The 15,877-nt window shown below is 33.2% G+C and overlaps 1 protein-coding gene across 1 annotated transcript; it reads left to right on the forward strand.

Annotated features, from left to right (window-relative positions):
* The first annotated feature begins 3,728 nt into the window (after positions 1 to 3,728).
* On the forward strand, positions 3,729 to 13,512 carry LOC111508271 (pheromone-binding protein-related protein 6). Its single transcript, XM_074174757.1, has 7 exons — positions 3,729 to 3,842; positions 4,267 to 4,355; positions 5,093 to 5,221; positions 6,070 to 6,105; positions 10,020 to 10,134; positions 13,264 to 13,325; positions 13,422 to 13,512. The coding sequence occupies exons 2-7, from the start codon at positions 4,284 to 4,286 to the stop codon at positions 13,437 to 13,439; spliced, it is 432 nt and encodes a 143-aa protein (XP_074030858.1). The 5' UTR covers positions 3,729 to 3,842; positions 4,267 to 4,283; the 3' UTR covers positions 13,440 to 13,512.
* The last annotated feature ends 2,365 nt before the right edge of the window (positions 13,513 to 15,877 follow it).

Here is a 15,877-nt window from a genome sequence, read left to right on the forward strand (position 1 = left end):
ATCTAATAGATAAAATATAACAATAGAAAATAAAATTTAACAAAATGTAGACGAAATAGTTTGTATATAGCTGCAATAGGCCATTTAAATTTCCTCCTCGCTCTCCAGACCTGACGCCAATGGACTTCTTCATCTTGGGATACATCGAAGGATATGTTTATGCGGATCTTGTGAGTGATAAAGAAAATATGAAACGAAGGGTTCTGAGACCTTTCAATAATTTGATTCCTGACTCCATACAGAAAGCTACAAATAGAATATAATCTTGTTTAGAACAAAATGGCAATGTCTTTGAACATCTGTTGAAATGAAACACAATATTATTTGAATTTAAAGAAATTAGGTCAAATGCTAGAGTAAAATCTAACCTTGGAAAATATAAACAAAATTAAATAACTGTATTCGATATCAAAAAACAAAGATATAATTCATCGCTCTGATAGTATTTCATTTCAATTCATCCATTTTTATATTGAGTTACCTTTTACCAACGACAGAGTTGATATTAGTTCATTTGTTTTCAAAGCTTTCTTGGTTTGGTATTGCTTTGAATGATTTACATTTCAAATATTTTCCAAAATCGGATATATCTTGCCAGGGGTGTATTTTAGGTATAGGACATTCTCCATGAATTTGATATCTTTTTTTTTCGTAGTATCCAAAAATAATAGAAAAGTGTATGGTTTCCATTAGAAAAAATCGTGTTTCATCAGTTTTCTCGATGTTATGTTATAGGTGGAAATTTCGGCCACCCTGTAAATTCGATGGACCAGTTCATGGCATGATGCTTAAGGTGTGATTCTGTGGAATTTCACATTTTCAACTGTTAATGTCTATGAGTTATGATTTTTTCGGAGTGGTGCTGTAACTGTCAAATTTTTCAGAAAAAAATTAATATCTCGAAAACTAACAAATTTGGGTATAGGAATTGTTATACAAATTGGGCCTTAAATGCGCCAAGGAATTCAACAGTGTAATTAAATACAGGGTGTTCCATTTGAAATAAGGAAGTTGCCCTCAACTTCCGGTATAACGAAAAGACACCGGAAATTGAACATATTTTAGTTGAGGCGGCCATTTCATAAAACCCTACCACAAAATTTCAAGTTTTAATTTTGAATCGTTCTCCATATATTCCTAACGAACGCTCGTCGTGAAAGACCCTATATATACAGTGTCACCATTAAAGTGCGCACCATATGGGAGACTTTTTTTCGAAAAGTTTCTATGAGGTTTAACTTCGGCACTTGTTTGTGCTTTAAATTTAACTTAAAATGATGCGGCCAACTGCGACCCACTGACGTTCAGTGTTTGTTAAATTCAACTTTTTTTTTTAATTGAAAAAGTGCATTTCTAGATCGAATTTAACAAAAAGTTACTTGAAAAAGTTGTGTCTATGGCATTTTTATATCCATATGCCAAATTTTATGCAACTAGGATAAAGTTAATGTTTTGCTTATTTTTGACAGATATCCCCTTTATTTTAAAAAACAAGTTCGGTTAATTGTCATCAATTCATGAATACATAACAAACTCATCATGGAGTTTAACTTTTCTGATACATTTTCACTTATACGAACATTTTTAGAGAGAAATTAAAAATTTGCTATAAAAATTGTAACATGACTGGTGCAAAGTTTCAATCACTTGGCTATTTTCTTAAACAAACCTTTGATTTCGAAAAAGCAGAGACAACTAAAAAAAATGCAAATAATTTCGATGGAACTATTATTATTATTATAAATTTTAAAACAATAATAATGTTATAGAAAATACAAATGGGTACAAAAAAATTAAGTACTTATTGATCTAAATGAGGTTGTCAAATAAATTATGGTCCTTCTACTGACATCTGTAACTGCATTTTTAATGAATCAGGGATTTATATTTGCACAGCTCTTGCGAATGGTATTTTCCAGATGTTGTATGTTAGTAAATGGTCTACTTCGGTACCCTTTTTGTTTCAGGTAACTCCACCAGAAAAGTCTAAAAGTGTCAAGTCGGGTATTCTAGGTGGCCAATAATGTTCCCAGTAACGTCCAATAACTTTGCCTCTGAACATTTGTTGGAGGGACTATTTTACAGCAACCGTATAATGTATTGGTGCGCCATCAAGCTGCTACCATAGGTCGTATTTAATATTTAAAGGCATATTATCTAAAACTTCACTAACCCCATTATTTAAAAGGTTGAGATAACCGACGGATGGTATATTTTCCCTAAACAAAAAAGGCCCAATTATTGGTCGTTAAATATCCCACATCATACATTAGCTTTAAAAGAATACTGATCACCAAATTCAACTGTGAAATTTGGATTTTCTTGGGCCCAACATCGGCAATTTTGAAAACTTACCGTTCCATTTGAAGAGAACGTTGCCTCATCTGTCCATAAAATTTCATACGGAAACTTTATATTTTCTTCTCTCTCTCCTTGAAACCAGAATGAAAACCCCAAACGGACATCAAAATCTCGTTTTTTCAATGTGTTAATGAATTTTGACTAGGAGGCCAAAATTTATTCTTTAATAACATTTTTCTAACACTTTCTCTCTTGTAATCGGTATTTTTTATAATATCGGTATGCTCGTTTGCCCGTGTTCAGTAACTTTTAAGCAAATGTTAAGTTGGGCCTTCCCATCATATTTACTTGGAGTGCGTTTTTTCTTAAATTGGTTTGCTACGGATCCTGTTTCTCTGAATTTCGACATTATCCTTGTATCCAGTAGTATGTTGAACATTTTTCCTGGATACCGTTCAGTAAAAATAACTACTTGCCGGTATGGTGTATTCTCACCACATATTGAAACTATTTCTATACTTTCCTGAAGAGACAACATTATTGCAACAATAACTCTTAAAAATTTGACAAGTAAATCAACAACTTGACACTACCATAGCATGCATTTTGTTTGTCAAGACCTACTTAAAAATTTTATTCAACGTGATTAAGCATCCTCGCCGCCCTAGTTAGTGTTTATAAATAATCTGTAAATACTGAATATTGAAATTTTAATGTAATTTCAACTCTAGTAATTTTATTAATACTTATTGCAATTTTTGAGTTGTGTCTGTTTTTTCAAAATTGAAGGTACTGACGTTTATTTAAGAAAATAGGCAAGTGATTGAAACTTTGCACCAGTCATGTAACAATTTCCATAGTACATTTTTAATTTCTCTCTGAAAATGTCCGTATAGGTAAAAATTTATCAGAAAAGTTAAACTCCATGATGAGTTTTTATTTATACTATTATACTATTGTTATGAATTGATGACAATTAATCGAACTTGTTTTTTAAAATAAAGAGGAGATATCCTCTTTATTTTAAAAAACAAACAAACAACTTTTTCAAGAAACTTTTGTTGAATTCGATCTAGAAATGCACTTTTTCAATTAAAGAAAACAAAAGTTGCATTGGACAAACACTGAACGTCAGTCGGTCGCAGTTGGCCGCATCATTTTGAGTTAAATTTAAAGCACAAACAAGTGTCGAAGTTAAACTTCATTAAAACTTTTTAAAAAAAAGTTTCCCATATGGTGCGCACTTTAATGGTGACACTGTATGAAATATGGATGAAATTAGTATTTCAGTGGAAGTTTTTTTCCCATTTTCCGTTAATTTCAGTATAAATGCACGTTGTTATCCTTTATGGCAGCAATATAATGTTATTTCTAGAGGAAAAATACATCATTATATATATTGATGTTCTTATTTATAGTGCCTACACTGTTATTACTGATTAGAGAAAAATGATTGGGAAGGCTATATATTTATCAACTTGTATGTCTAGGAATATTATCATACTTCGAGGAACCAAGATCAGAACCAAGATCAGAACCGGGTGAGTAAAACTTTGTTATAGAATTCCTATTTTATAAATTTTGAGATTTTTTTTCAACAATTTTTTTTCAACTGAATTCATGAATTGTCTTTGAATTTGAATTATCATGACTTTATATATATATTTATATAGATGATACGGAATATCGAAAATATTTTTTATTTGAAATTTTCAATAGATTTCTTGAATTTTTCGTATAATATTTATGAAAGAAAGAAAATAAACGAATTTCCAGAATGAGATTATCAAAATGAATGACTTTTAGGAATGTTATGGTGGTATTAGTTAAAAATTATGTATTTTTATTTGATGCGACAGAAAGTAGAATGGAAGAATTCAACATTTTCGAAGTATGTGATGCTGAGATGTTTATTATTCTGTCAAGGGTGACGAATATTTTGAATTAATAGACATCATTTTTCAGCGATAAAAATCAACAGAATGTGGGGGTTTCTCAGAATATTGATGATATCCCATTTGTTGTGGACAGTCAGTGCCAAATTTGATTTGACGGTGAGTTTTGAACTAGTTACATCTCAAATCATATTCAGTATTCTACACGTTGCAAAAAAATTGTGAGCCGACATACTATTTTGAGATTGAATAATTGTAAAACAAATAAATTGAGCAATTCACATTGAAGATGATATACGGATTCAATGATATAGGTTTCTGATTTGATTTTTTATTAATTTTGTCTGAATCATCATTATCTGAAGACTCAACGATATAATTTATGTATCATGAATAGGATTTTTTCAGTCAACCAAATTGAAGGTACTCAAAACCCTTTAATGATATTTCGAAAGAGGAAAAACAGAAAATGATCTCGGAAACCTTAATTACTGAAAGGTATATTTCACTGAGAATGAGTGTAGGATAAAATTCAAAGAATAGAATAATTCCTCTTCCTGATGAAAATGAAAATATTTCAGATCAGATTCAAGTTTTCATTCTATATTTTCGGCACTCAGTGCTTCAACCACTGCAATCACTATCCATGCATTATGATTTTCTGTAAAATAAAACGTAAAATAATCTTCTGACGACTCTTTCATTTTTGATAAATTGATGGATGTAGCCGTTACTACGTGGTAGGAGATCATAATGCAAAGAGAAATGGAAATTTCTATGTTTTTTACATAGACACTAGACATACACTATGTTCAGTGGTGAAAAATATAGAAATTTTCTTTTCTCTTTCCATTCTTTCATTTTTGACGTTTTATTCGGTATTCTTCAATTTTCAGGAAGTCAGCGACATTATCCAAGACGAAATCTTAACGTGGCATGATGTTTGTAGGGATGTTACTGGTACGACAGAGGAAGCTATAAAACAAGTGCAAACTGGTCACTTCATAGATGATGATGCACTGAAGGTATTTATGATATTTTTGATTGCGATATTTATTTATTATACAGGGTGTAACTGAATAAGTGTAAAACATTCAAGGAGGTGATTCTTCATCGAAAAAAAGATAGGATCTTTCATATAAAGAACCTTCATTGGAGCATCCCTTGTTAAGATGCAGCCCCTTAAAGGGGTACATAAAATTTGTGTGACAATTTTTTCACAAGCATTGGAAAAGTTACAATATTGAAATTAACCTGACGTCATATAAATTTGATTGTCACTATCGCTAATAGCGACCTACTAGATAGATTAGTTCCGTATTTTCGCACATAAACGCAAAAAAAACGGTGTTCAAGCCCACCAGGCGGTCCCTTGAAATGGCCTGCTCGTCCACTGGATTTGACTCCTCTCGTTTTTTTTTCCTTTGTGGCTGCATCAAATCGAAAATTCATATGGCGCAACCTGGGACAATACGAAAAATTGAAAAGACAGATTTACCGAAACTTGAAACATTAAAAAATGTTAGGATTGAGTTCAAAAATAGACTGTTTCACTGTCAGGAGCTCCGAGAAGGATATTTCATTAGCATTTTTTCTGTTGTTTATTCGTGATAGATTTATTTCATCTTCCATTCGTGGAATATATTGAAAACCAAAAGTTACAGAGTTGTTCAATGAATTTTTTGGAATTAATCTTTCCGAAATGAACGATGATTGATAACTTTCAGTTTTCATGAACTCAACAAACATTCAAAAAGTCAGTTACTTCAGCATATGATTTAATTTGATCTATTGTATCAATCTCATTAGCAAATTTACATAATTCACATACATTTTCCTCCTTTTTGAAATACTGTGTCTGTTTCATTTTCAGAAATATGTATTTTGCATGTGGAGGATTTCAGGAGTGGTAAGTTGAAAAAAATCTATGTTATTTCAGAAGTTTTGTACGTTTCAATGTCATGTATTTTTGTATTTTTATATCTCAATCAATATTTTTCCTGATATGTCATCAAATTTTGTATTCTAAACGTTGGTGCTGTTCCTTTTTTTACCTAAATGAAAAAAATATGTTTAAAATATGTTTTTTCCGTTAACCAGCTATCGCACCCTACGAACGACACTCCTCCGAAGTCGAAACTTGTGCGAGGTAAGGACTAACAAGGTCTTACCTTTTAACGTGTGATTTCTAACACGTGAATATCGAGTGTTCAGCTTGGGGCTTGAACCATTAACTCACACATCGGCAAATTGACTGAGTGAACAAGACACCCACATCGAACCACCCGGCTACCGACCGACTTATTATATTATATGATGTCCTCAAGCGATCTTTGGGCAATTTTTTCCTACAGATTCAAATTGAACTTAAGCGTTGCCGAAACAGCTCGCAAAGTTTCACTATACATCTGGCAATGGTAGCGGTAATGAACGCATTGTTCGACGTTGGTTTGCAAAATTTCGTTCCGGAGGTTAGGTTGGGTTAGTTTAGGTTAGGTTAGGTCCAAAGTGATTGGGTTGCGGCGGACCCTCGACCGAATAAACCCAGCTTCTTAACGAAACCGATTAGTTTGCATTGTGAGTGGTCTTTCAGGCCAGATAATAAGAGTACGGCTCTGCCGTTTTAGAGATATATCTTTGAAATGGTTCAGATCATACCTGTCAGAACGTACTCAGAAAGTCAAACTCCCGGACAACATATCCCATCTCCAGACAGTTACTTGTGGTGTTCCACAAGGATCGGCTCTAGGCCCAATTCTCTTCTTGTTATATATTAACGTCCTAGCGCGCATTAATATAACCGCAGAAATAATCCGATTCGCTGATGACACTACATTATTTTGGCATTGCAAGGATGAAGGGGAACTGCATGATGGATATTATAAAAATAAGAGACTGGTGTGATGCTAATTTCTTGTCATTTAATATTTCAAAAACTAGCACACTAGATATCTACCTGGGTACTCAATTAATAGAAAACAAAATGTCAGCAAAGTTTCTGGGGAAACATCAGTTTCATTGAATCATGCGGTGCCCTGAAATCACCATGGAAAACAGTTGCTCATTGATATTTACTGTCAACCTGACAATATTGTTGAAAGATCTTGTTGTATTAACCCCCAGACCAGTTTTCATTGCATTTGTTGTTTCTAGAATTGTTGTTCTTTGAATCACCGTTGTTCCTGATGTGTCTGCCGTGTTTCTGTTCCCATTGTGTTTATTGTTCCTGTATTTGTATTGGATATTGTTCCTGTGTTCCAGTTGTTTTCTGTTCGTGAGTTCCTGTTCATATTTTGATATTTCTGAAGTTTTTATTTTACCTGATATCAGCTCATTTTGATTGACAAAGTTCAACATGGCACGTCTGTCACTTCAAGCAAAAATTGAAATTATTTCAATTGTTGGTGTAGGGGTGAGATCTAATCGTGAAGCGGCCGCTGAATTTAATAGAAGACACCCGCTAGAGGTAGCTGTACACCCTGGAACTGTACATGAAATATATAATCTATTCGTGAGCACCGGCCAAGTAACAAAGGACAGAAAAATTGTAAAACATCATATTGATGATGATACGATATAGGCGGATCATCAAGCCAATCCTTGAATTAGTTTGAGAAACTTATCGCTTCAACTCAATATGAGCCGCAGTAAAATATGGAGGTGTTTAAAGAGGCATGCGTTCAAACCCAACTTTTCACATACTTTGCACGAAGGAGATGAAATCCGCCGTATGGAGTATTGTTTATGGATGCAGGGAAATTATCTCAATGACAGGAATTTTTTAAAGTATATCTTATACAGTGATGAGGCTACCTTTACCACGAATGGTGTTGTATCTTCCCAGAACATGAGGTTTTGGGTTGAACAAAATCCAAATTGGGTGGTGAATTGTAGAGACCAAATATCTCAGAAAGTTAATGTGTGGTGTGGTATCCTGAACGAAAATATTATCGGGCGTATTTTTTTCGATATAAATTTAAACGGACGACTATTCGTTGATTTTCTCGAAAATGCATTTTCCGAAGTGTTGGAAGAACTACCTTTGGATGTGAGACACAGCATGATTTTTCAGTTAGATGGTTCACCAGTTCACAATAGTGGCATAACAAGGGTTTGGTTGGATAGGAATCTACGTATGAAATGGATAGGACCCAATAGCCCTCTGGTAGTATGGCCACCACGATCCCCAGATTTAACTCCACTGGATTTTTATTTATGGGGAAACTTGAAAAATGAAGGTTATAAGGATAGGCCAACAAATAAGGAAGATCTACGTGCAAGAATTATACAAGCGTGTAGAGAAATCACACCTAGAGAACTGAGAAGAGTTGGAGGAAATAATAGAAGGCGCATAGAAAAATGTGTTCGATTGGAGGGAAATTTCATAGAAGGCACGAAAATATGAAATTGTCAACAGTTAAATCATTTGAAATTGATTGTTTTGTATTTTAATTGAAAATGTGATTTTGAAAGTAGTACTTCGAAAGAATTTTGAACTATATAACATTTTTCGTCACAAAATATCCTTGTTTCTTTTTAAATGATGGGAAAATGAGAATATGAACTAACAATAACCATCCTAAAACCTCACTGATTACATGTTTCCGTTCCTCTTACAAAATTACCATTTTCTCTTTAATTGAGAAGGAATAACTTTCCTGACAACAAAATAAAAAATAAATTATTCATGTGAAAACAAAAGTCAAGTTCGTCTCAAACAATTTCGTTCATGTTTTGATGTCAAACCAAAAAAAAATCTACTTCAATTATTACAGAAGATACGGGGGTGTTTCCATGAGAAGTGAAACAAATTCGGATTTTTCAGGACTGAAAGTTTCTCAAGAAAAAAGTGTAATTGTAGTAAGTTGGTAGTCCTGATCACGAATCTGAAGGAATTTTGAGCCTATTTTGCCCCCTAATATGTTTTACCGTAAAAATGGGGTGTTCCATCGTGAGTGGCGGACAGTGTATATCACTTTAGCCAACCCCATTCAGGTGGTAGGTGCATTTTGAGCATTTCCATCAGTCCAGAGAGTTCCATCGTTCTACCTCGAATATTACGGAAGATACGGGGATGTTTCCATGAGAAGTGAGACACTGTATTTCAGACAATTGCGAGAGTAATCTCTGTAAGGTATCTTGCATAAATGTCTCTCGGATATGATTCAATATCCAGCGTGGTATTAGCCGAGAAAGTAGTTGTTTTCCGGCAGACATTTACCAGAACCTACTGTGTAGGTAGTTTGAAAAGATGGATATTTCAATTTCAAAATATTCATTTCATAAATAGTACGTATGTATCTCTGCCCGATACAGTCCTTCATGTTACCATTTGTATTCTTGTAACTGGTCTTGGTCCAGGAAGGAAGGTAAGCGGATGCAACGTGCTATCGTGAGGCTCTATGTGTTAGTACATTGTGGTAATCTATGAAGAGTCTTTCAAAAAGCGAAGAGAAAAAGGCTCCCCCATTCACGCCGGTATCCAGGCCGGAGTGCTTCAGTTATCGACGTAAAGGGGCTGTATATGTGTATAAAGCTCCGGTTAACCTTGCGCCCGGCCAAATGCAATGGCCACTAATAATAGAGAGAGAGAGAGAAACATAGAGTTTTGAGTTTTGTAATATCTTACAGTTTGGAAATCTTTCACTTCATGTACCTGAATCATACGAAATAAGAGATATTGATAGATAAATAAATAAAATAAATAAAATTCTGTATTCATGCGGCAAAAGATTATTTTATTTTAGTTTCAAATTATTTGATCAGAAAGGTTTTCGGATTCATCATCATTTCTGTAAGAATCATAACTATTGGACTTTTCAGATGAGTACAAATTTCAAGATGCATTTTGATCGGGTGGAAGAATATCTACCAGAACGCACACGAGGAATCGCTTCTCAAACGTTGAAAGGTTGTCACGATAAAGTTAAGGATAAAGGTAATGTATTTCGGAAGTGTAACGTTTTAAAAAATGTTTTATGGAAGTCCAGTCTGAAGTCTGATAAATCTACTAGTTGATACCATATAAAACATGAAAATAATGATTAGACCTCGTATGAATACCACGCCGCCCATGCCATACAAAAAAACTGCGGACGTTCGGTAACTATTCACTTTTGAGCCTTTCGAATCGACTTCTTATATACTATACCTACCTACTATTATTGTATTTGATGAAGCCCTGTTTTTAATACTCGTTTCCATCGTGTGTGATTATTACATGGATAACCATATTATTGATTGAGATTTCAATATATGTTGAATGAAGTTGTATATAGGTTGGATGATTTCCAGAATTGAAACGGTATTTGATAAACTTATTACTGGAACATGTGATTACAGTTCTTTTTTGTACAAAAATTGAACCAAAAAATGCGAGAATGAATTCAAGAAATGGAAGTGGAAGAGAAATTACAATTTTTTTTAGAAAATATTACTATATTCACATGAAAACTTGTAGTAACACTTCATATCATAAATGTTCCCTCAACACCCAAACAAATAATAAATGAATTATAATTGAAAATATACTTTCTCTGGATAATGTTTCTGTAACTTTTTCTGATCCTGAAACAATTAGGTCAACGTCAATTCGAAATCACTTTTCTAGTGATGTGTTTCCATTCAATAGTATGAAAGTTGTTCCTTTTAGTTGTCTTGTCATTTTCTTCGATTCTGTCATCATATGCTCTTCCGATTGAAAAATGTAGGTCATTATGAGTATTATAAATCTTTGAGAAATTATACCACTCTAGCGTGTAAAAATGAAAAAAGAGCTTACTTTCAACATACGATGCGAACAAATGGTGTGAACAAAGTCTGGAAAGAACTAGGTTTACTCAATATAAATAAAAAAACCTACTGATATTCCAGATGAACTTAAGAAGCCTGATGAACTTAATAATTTTTTCGTGAATTCAAATCCCAACTTGGTAATGCATCCTGAAATTCTAGAATTTTACAAAAATGATAAAAGGCAGAAGGGTCTTGAGTTTTCCTTCCAACAAATAAGCGAAATTGATATACAAAAAATCATATACACTATAAAAAGTAATGCTCAAGGCTCCGATGGCATAAATATCAGATTATTGATTATGTGTTGTCCTTTCATAGTACCTTACATAACACACATAATAAATTTCTTCATTCAAACAGGTGATTATCAAAATTGTTGGAAGGAAGCCCTGGTAATACCTCTTCCAAAAAAAGTAATCCAGAAAGCTTCAAAGATTTGCGTCCAATTAGCATTCTGCCAGCTGTTTCCAAGTTATTTGAAAGAGTGATTTACAACCAACTTTCTGAATTTGTTTCAACTAAAAACCTTCTACCAGAAACACAATCGGGCTTCCGCCCATCTCATAGCTGTGAACCGACAATTTTGAACATTACAGATGATGTTTTCAGCGCACTTGACCATAAAAAAGCTACAGCACTTGTTATGCTTGATTTTTCGAAAGGTTTCGATACGATAAATCACGTTATTCTCCTCACTATCCTCGAATCCATTGGTTTGTCAAATATCGCGGTTCAACTTTCCGAAAACTATTTGAGCGAGCGAGTGCAAAGAATTAAACTAGATAATATAGTATCCAGTCCATTGAAGATAAATCGCGGTGTTCCACAAGGCTCGATTTTAGGTCCTCTTCTATTTATATTATATACCTCAAACTTTGTGAACGTAATCAAATACTCCAAAATAAACCTATACGCTGATGATACACAATTACATCTTTCATTCCACCCTTCGGACATGATTACTGCAATGCAGATGCTAAATGAAGACATAGCCTCATTGATTTCTACCTCTGCGCAGCATTGTCTTCAAATCAATGCTAGTAAAAGTTCAGTTTTGGTCTTTGGGGCTAAGAGAGAACTGAATGACTTTCAATCAACTGTAGACAAGGATGTGGTTGCACCGACTGAACATGCAAAAAATTTAGGTATCATCCTTGATTCAAACTTGAAATTCAAACATCACATCAATAAATGCATCAGTATTTCCTATATGAACATCAAACAAATTCATACCAACAGACAATGTCTCAACAAAAAAGTAAAAACCATACTCTGTGAATCTCTTGTATTATCCAGATTTGATTTTGGAAGCACAGTCTATGGGCCATGCATTGATTATAAAGATAAACGTAGAATTCAGGTTGTTCAAAACAATTGTCTACGTCTAATACACGACATCAAACGTGGCCAACATATATCTCATAAACTCAAAAATACCAACTGGCTCAATATGGCAAAACAGCAATCATTACATGATGCTTGTCTATATCATAAAATTATCACTGAAAAAGCTCCCAAATATTTATACAAGAAATTGTCATACCGTTCAGATGTCCACAATATCAACATTCGTTACAGGGGAAGACTAACACCCCCCATACACCGTACAGAATTATTAAAAAAATATTTTTCATACCAGATCGCACGAGTGTACAACTCAATCTCTGATGAATTTGAACTGATGTCTTTGAAAAAATTCAAAAGAGCATTAAAACGGAAATATTTGAACGAAATTTAATGTACACCCACTGTCAATAAGAATGGTGGTTCGTAACATTACTACCTTCTTTTTTCTAACCGTTTATAATTATATACTATTGTGTCAATTATATATTTAGTACTTCCACTCAACAATTTTTAAATAGTTTTGAATATTTTTCTCTGTTATTTTTTCTGACGATTTTTTTTCATTTTTTGCATTACATATGTTTATGTGTGTATATGGATACATATATGTGTATATGTATTGTGTATACATGTATATATATATATAATATATATATATATATATATATATATATATATATATATATTATATATATATATATAGTTCTTTTTTTCCTAAGATGAAAAACAGAGGTTGCATCTTTTGGTGCAACCAACTGATCTTCAGCCTTTCCGTTTATTTATTGTATCATTATGGGAATAAAGACCTATTATTGTTATTATTATTATAAATCCATGATTATAAAATAATATTTGTGAACCTCGCAAAATAAACATCAGTAATTCTGATTCATTTCCACCCCTAAAGAGTTTGGTTTATTTTCAGATCTACCAAATTTCGAGAAGACCTACATATTACAGAAATGTTTATACGATGAAGATTTCGATGTAAGTATTACCAGAAAAATATAACTCAATAGATGGTTCATAGAGGAGGCAATGATCAATCAATTCCCATCGACTGAAAACTGCCTTTTTTTTCAGGACTTCGTATTGTTTTGAGATTGCAGTCTTACCGGAAAACAGAATGAATATAGACAATGAAAATGAATAAAGGTTTTCAATTGCATGATAATCATGTTTTTTTATTTCTTTTTGTCAATTCATCTGAGACATTTGAAACATCGATCTAAGTAGATTGATTTTGTTCCAGTACTTTTGGGTTATTTTGTTGGCTGTGTGGAAGAGAAATTAATATCTATGACTGCCCTTCATACTATACATAAAGTTATTCATAAGCCCAAGATGTGGAAGAATAGTCGTTTCGTTACATTTTTCAGTTTAAGTTCTCTGGGTTAAATAATCTTTCAGATAATGTTTTTGTTCTTTACCAATATTTTGTGAAGCCGTTATAATGTTAACTTTGTTTATAAATTGAAACACCCATACAGAATTGATCATAATTTACTCAAATGTATTATAAACAATGAGGATTATATAAATTAACTTGCGGTTCTTGCCCGAAATTTTATATTGGCCAAACGGTTATCAATTAAGGAATCTTTTATACTGCAAGATACTAATATTTATAGGCTTGCAGAAGTGTCCAAAGTCATAAAAATTAAAAAAGTAGTAGGTTTTGATGACATCTCAATTAAATTTTTGAAAATCTCCCAATTGAAGCCCTTGAAACTCTTATGTTACTGATAAACTTCTCATTCCATAGTGGAGTGTTCCCATCTTTCTTAAAATTATCGGTAGTCATTCCTCTACACAAAGGTGGCGATCTTGAAGACCCTTCAAACTGTCGGCCAATTTCCCTTATACCTACGTTGGCAAAAATTACCGAACAACTCGTCAATAAAAGGCTCAATGAGTTTCTTGTAACTCACAAAGTAATCAATGAAAATCAATTCGGTTTCCAAACCAATAAAAACACCATGACGCAATTTTCAGTTTTCTGTATGAGGTATATGCAAATATTAACATTGGAGATGTAGCCGCGGCAGTCTTCTGCGATTTTGCGAAAGCGTTCGACTGTGTTAACCACAATTTACTCCTGCATAAGTTGTATTATTGTGGTTGTGAAAGAAAAACGCGCGAGTGGTTTCAGTCATATTTAACGGGATGAAGTGAGGACAAACGAACTATCGAAGAAACTAGTAATCAATTCGGGTGTACCACAAGGTTCAGTACTAGGCCCGATCCTCTTTCTTGTATATATTAATGACCTATTAACTATAGATGTATCTGGCAAACTAACTCTTTTTGCAGACGATACCACAATTTTGTGGCATAGTGTATCAGTGGATAATCTTCATGAAAACATATCCAGAGACATTTTAATTATAGAGTCTTGGCGTGATTCAAATTTATTATCATTCAACATCAGCAAAACAAATATGATCTCTTTTGAATGTAATCTTGACAATTCACCCTTAGCTAACGGAACTATTGAAAATAAAGATTGCGCTAGGTTTCTAGGACTTTATATAGACAAAGGTCTGGAATTCGAAAACCACATGAAAAAACTGAGGGCTACAGTTACCTCGGGGTGATATGCACTGAGAGTTATATCTTGAGAACTTGGAAGCTCTACAGCAAGAACTGCATATCATGCTATGATAGAGACGCACCTGAGATACGGTATACCTTTTTGGGGGGTGTGCAGTTCCCACCTTCCTAATTATATTTTAAATTTACGAAAAAGAGCAATCAGACACATATACAAGATGAATCCACGTGAATCATGCAGGCTTATATTTAAAGAAAAACAAATATTAACAGTGGTAGCACTCTTTATTTTGGAAACTGTGTGTCTCGTTAGAAAACATATATTGCGATATAACAATTATTTCCATTACAACACCCGCATGTGTAACAAAAATAACCTGAAACTGCCTATCCCTTCCTCCGCATTAATTAAGGATTCTTTTTTCTTATAACGGTGTTGAAATGTACAATCACCTGCCTGAATGCCTCAAAGAAGCAAATCTGAACATTGAATACTTCCGAAAAGACATCAAAGGAGTTGTAATCAGCAGGCCCTATTATAGCTTGCAGGAATTTTACGATGATCATCTCTAATTGATATTTCTTGTTTATTTTACTCAAAGTATGCATTCGAACATGTGCGAGCGTACTTTCGCATACATTTATTTATTTATTTTGTACTATATGTTTGTATGTACCTATGACAAAAATCTTACTGATAAAGATTTGTTAATGTTGTTTTTAGTTTTGATGTTTTTTGTGAGTCTATATTTTTGAATGTATTTTATATCTTAGCTATGTGAACTTTGCCAATAAGAATACCTTCTTGAGACAATAAAGTATATATTATTATTATTATTATTAAAATAACATAGTGATTATTTGAATGTGGAGATCAATTTCACATTTGAAAGTCACTTTTTGGAAGAGAGGCATGAATTCAAAAACAAATATGATGTATTACATTTGGAAAGGAAAGGTTTGAAACTCTGTCTTTTATGATGCTG

This window comes from Leptinotarsa decemlineata, unplaced genomic scaffold (assembly GCF_025532065.1).
Source record: "Leptinotarsa decemlineata unplaced genomic scaffold, Ldec_3_MD MMD2_tig00000882_RagTag_RagTag, whole genome shotgun sequence".
Classification (NCBI taxonomy): Eukaryota; Metazoa; Arthropoda; class Insecta; order Coleoptera; family Chrysomelidae; genus Leptinotarsa; species Leptinotarsa decemlineata.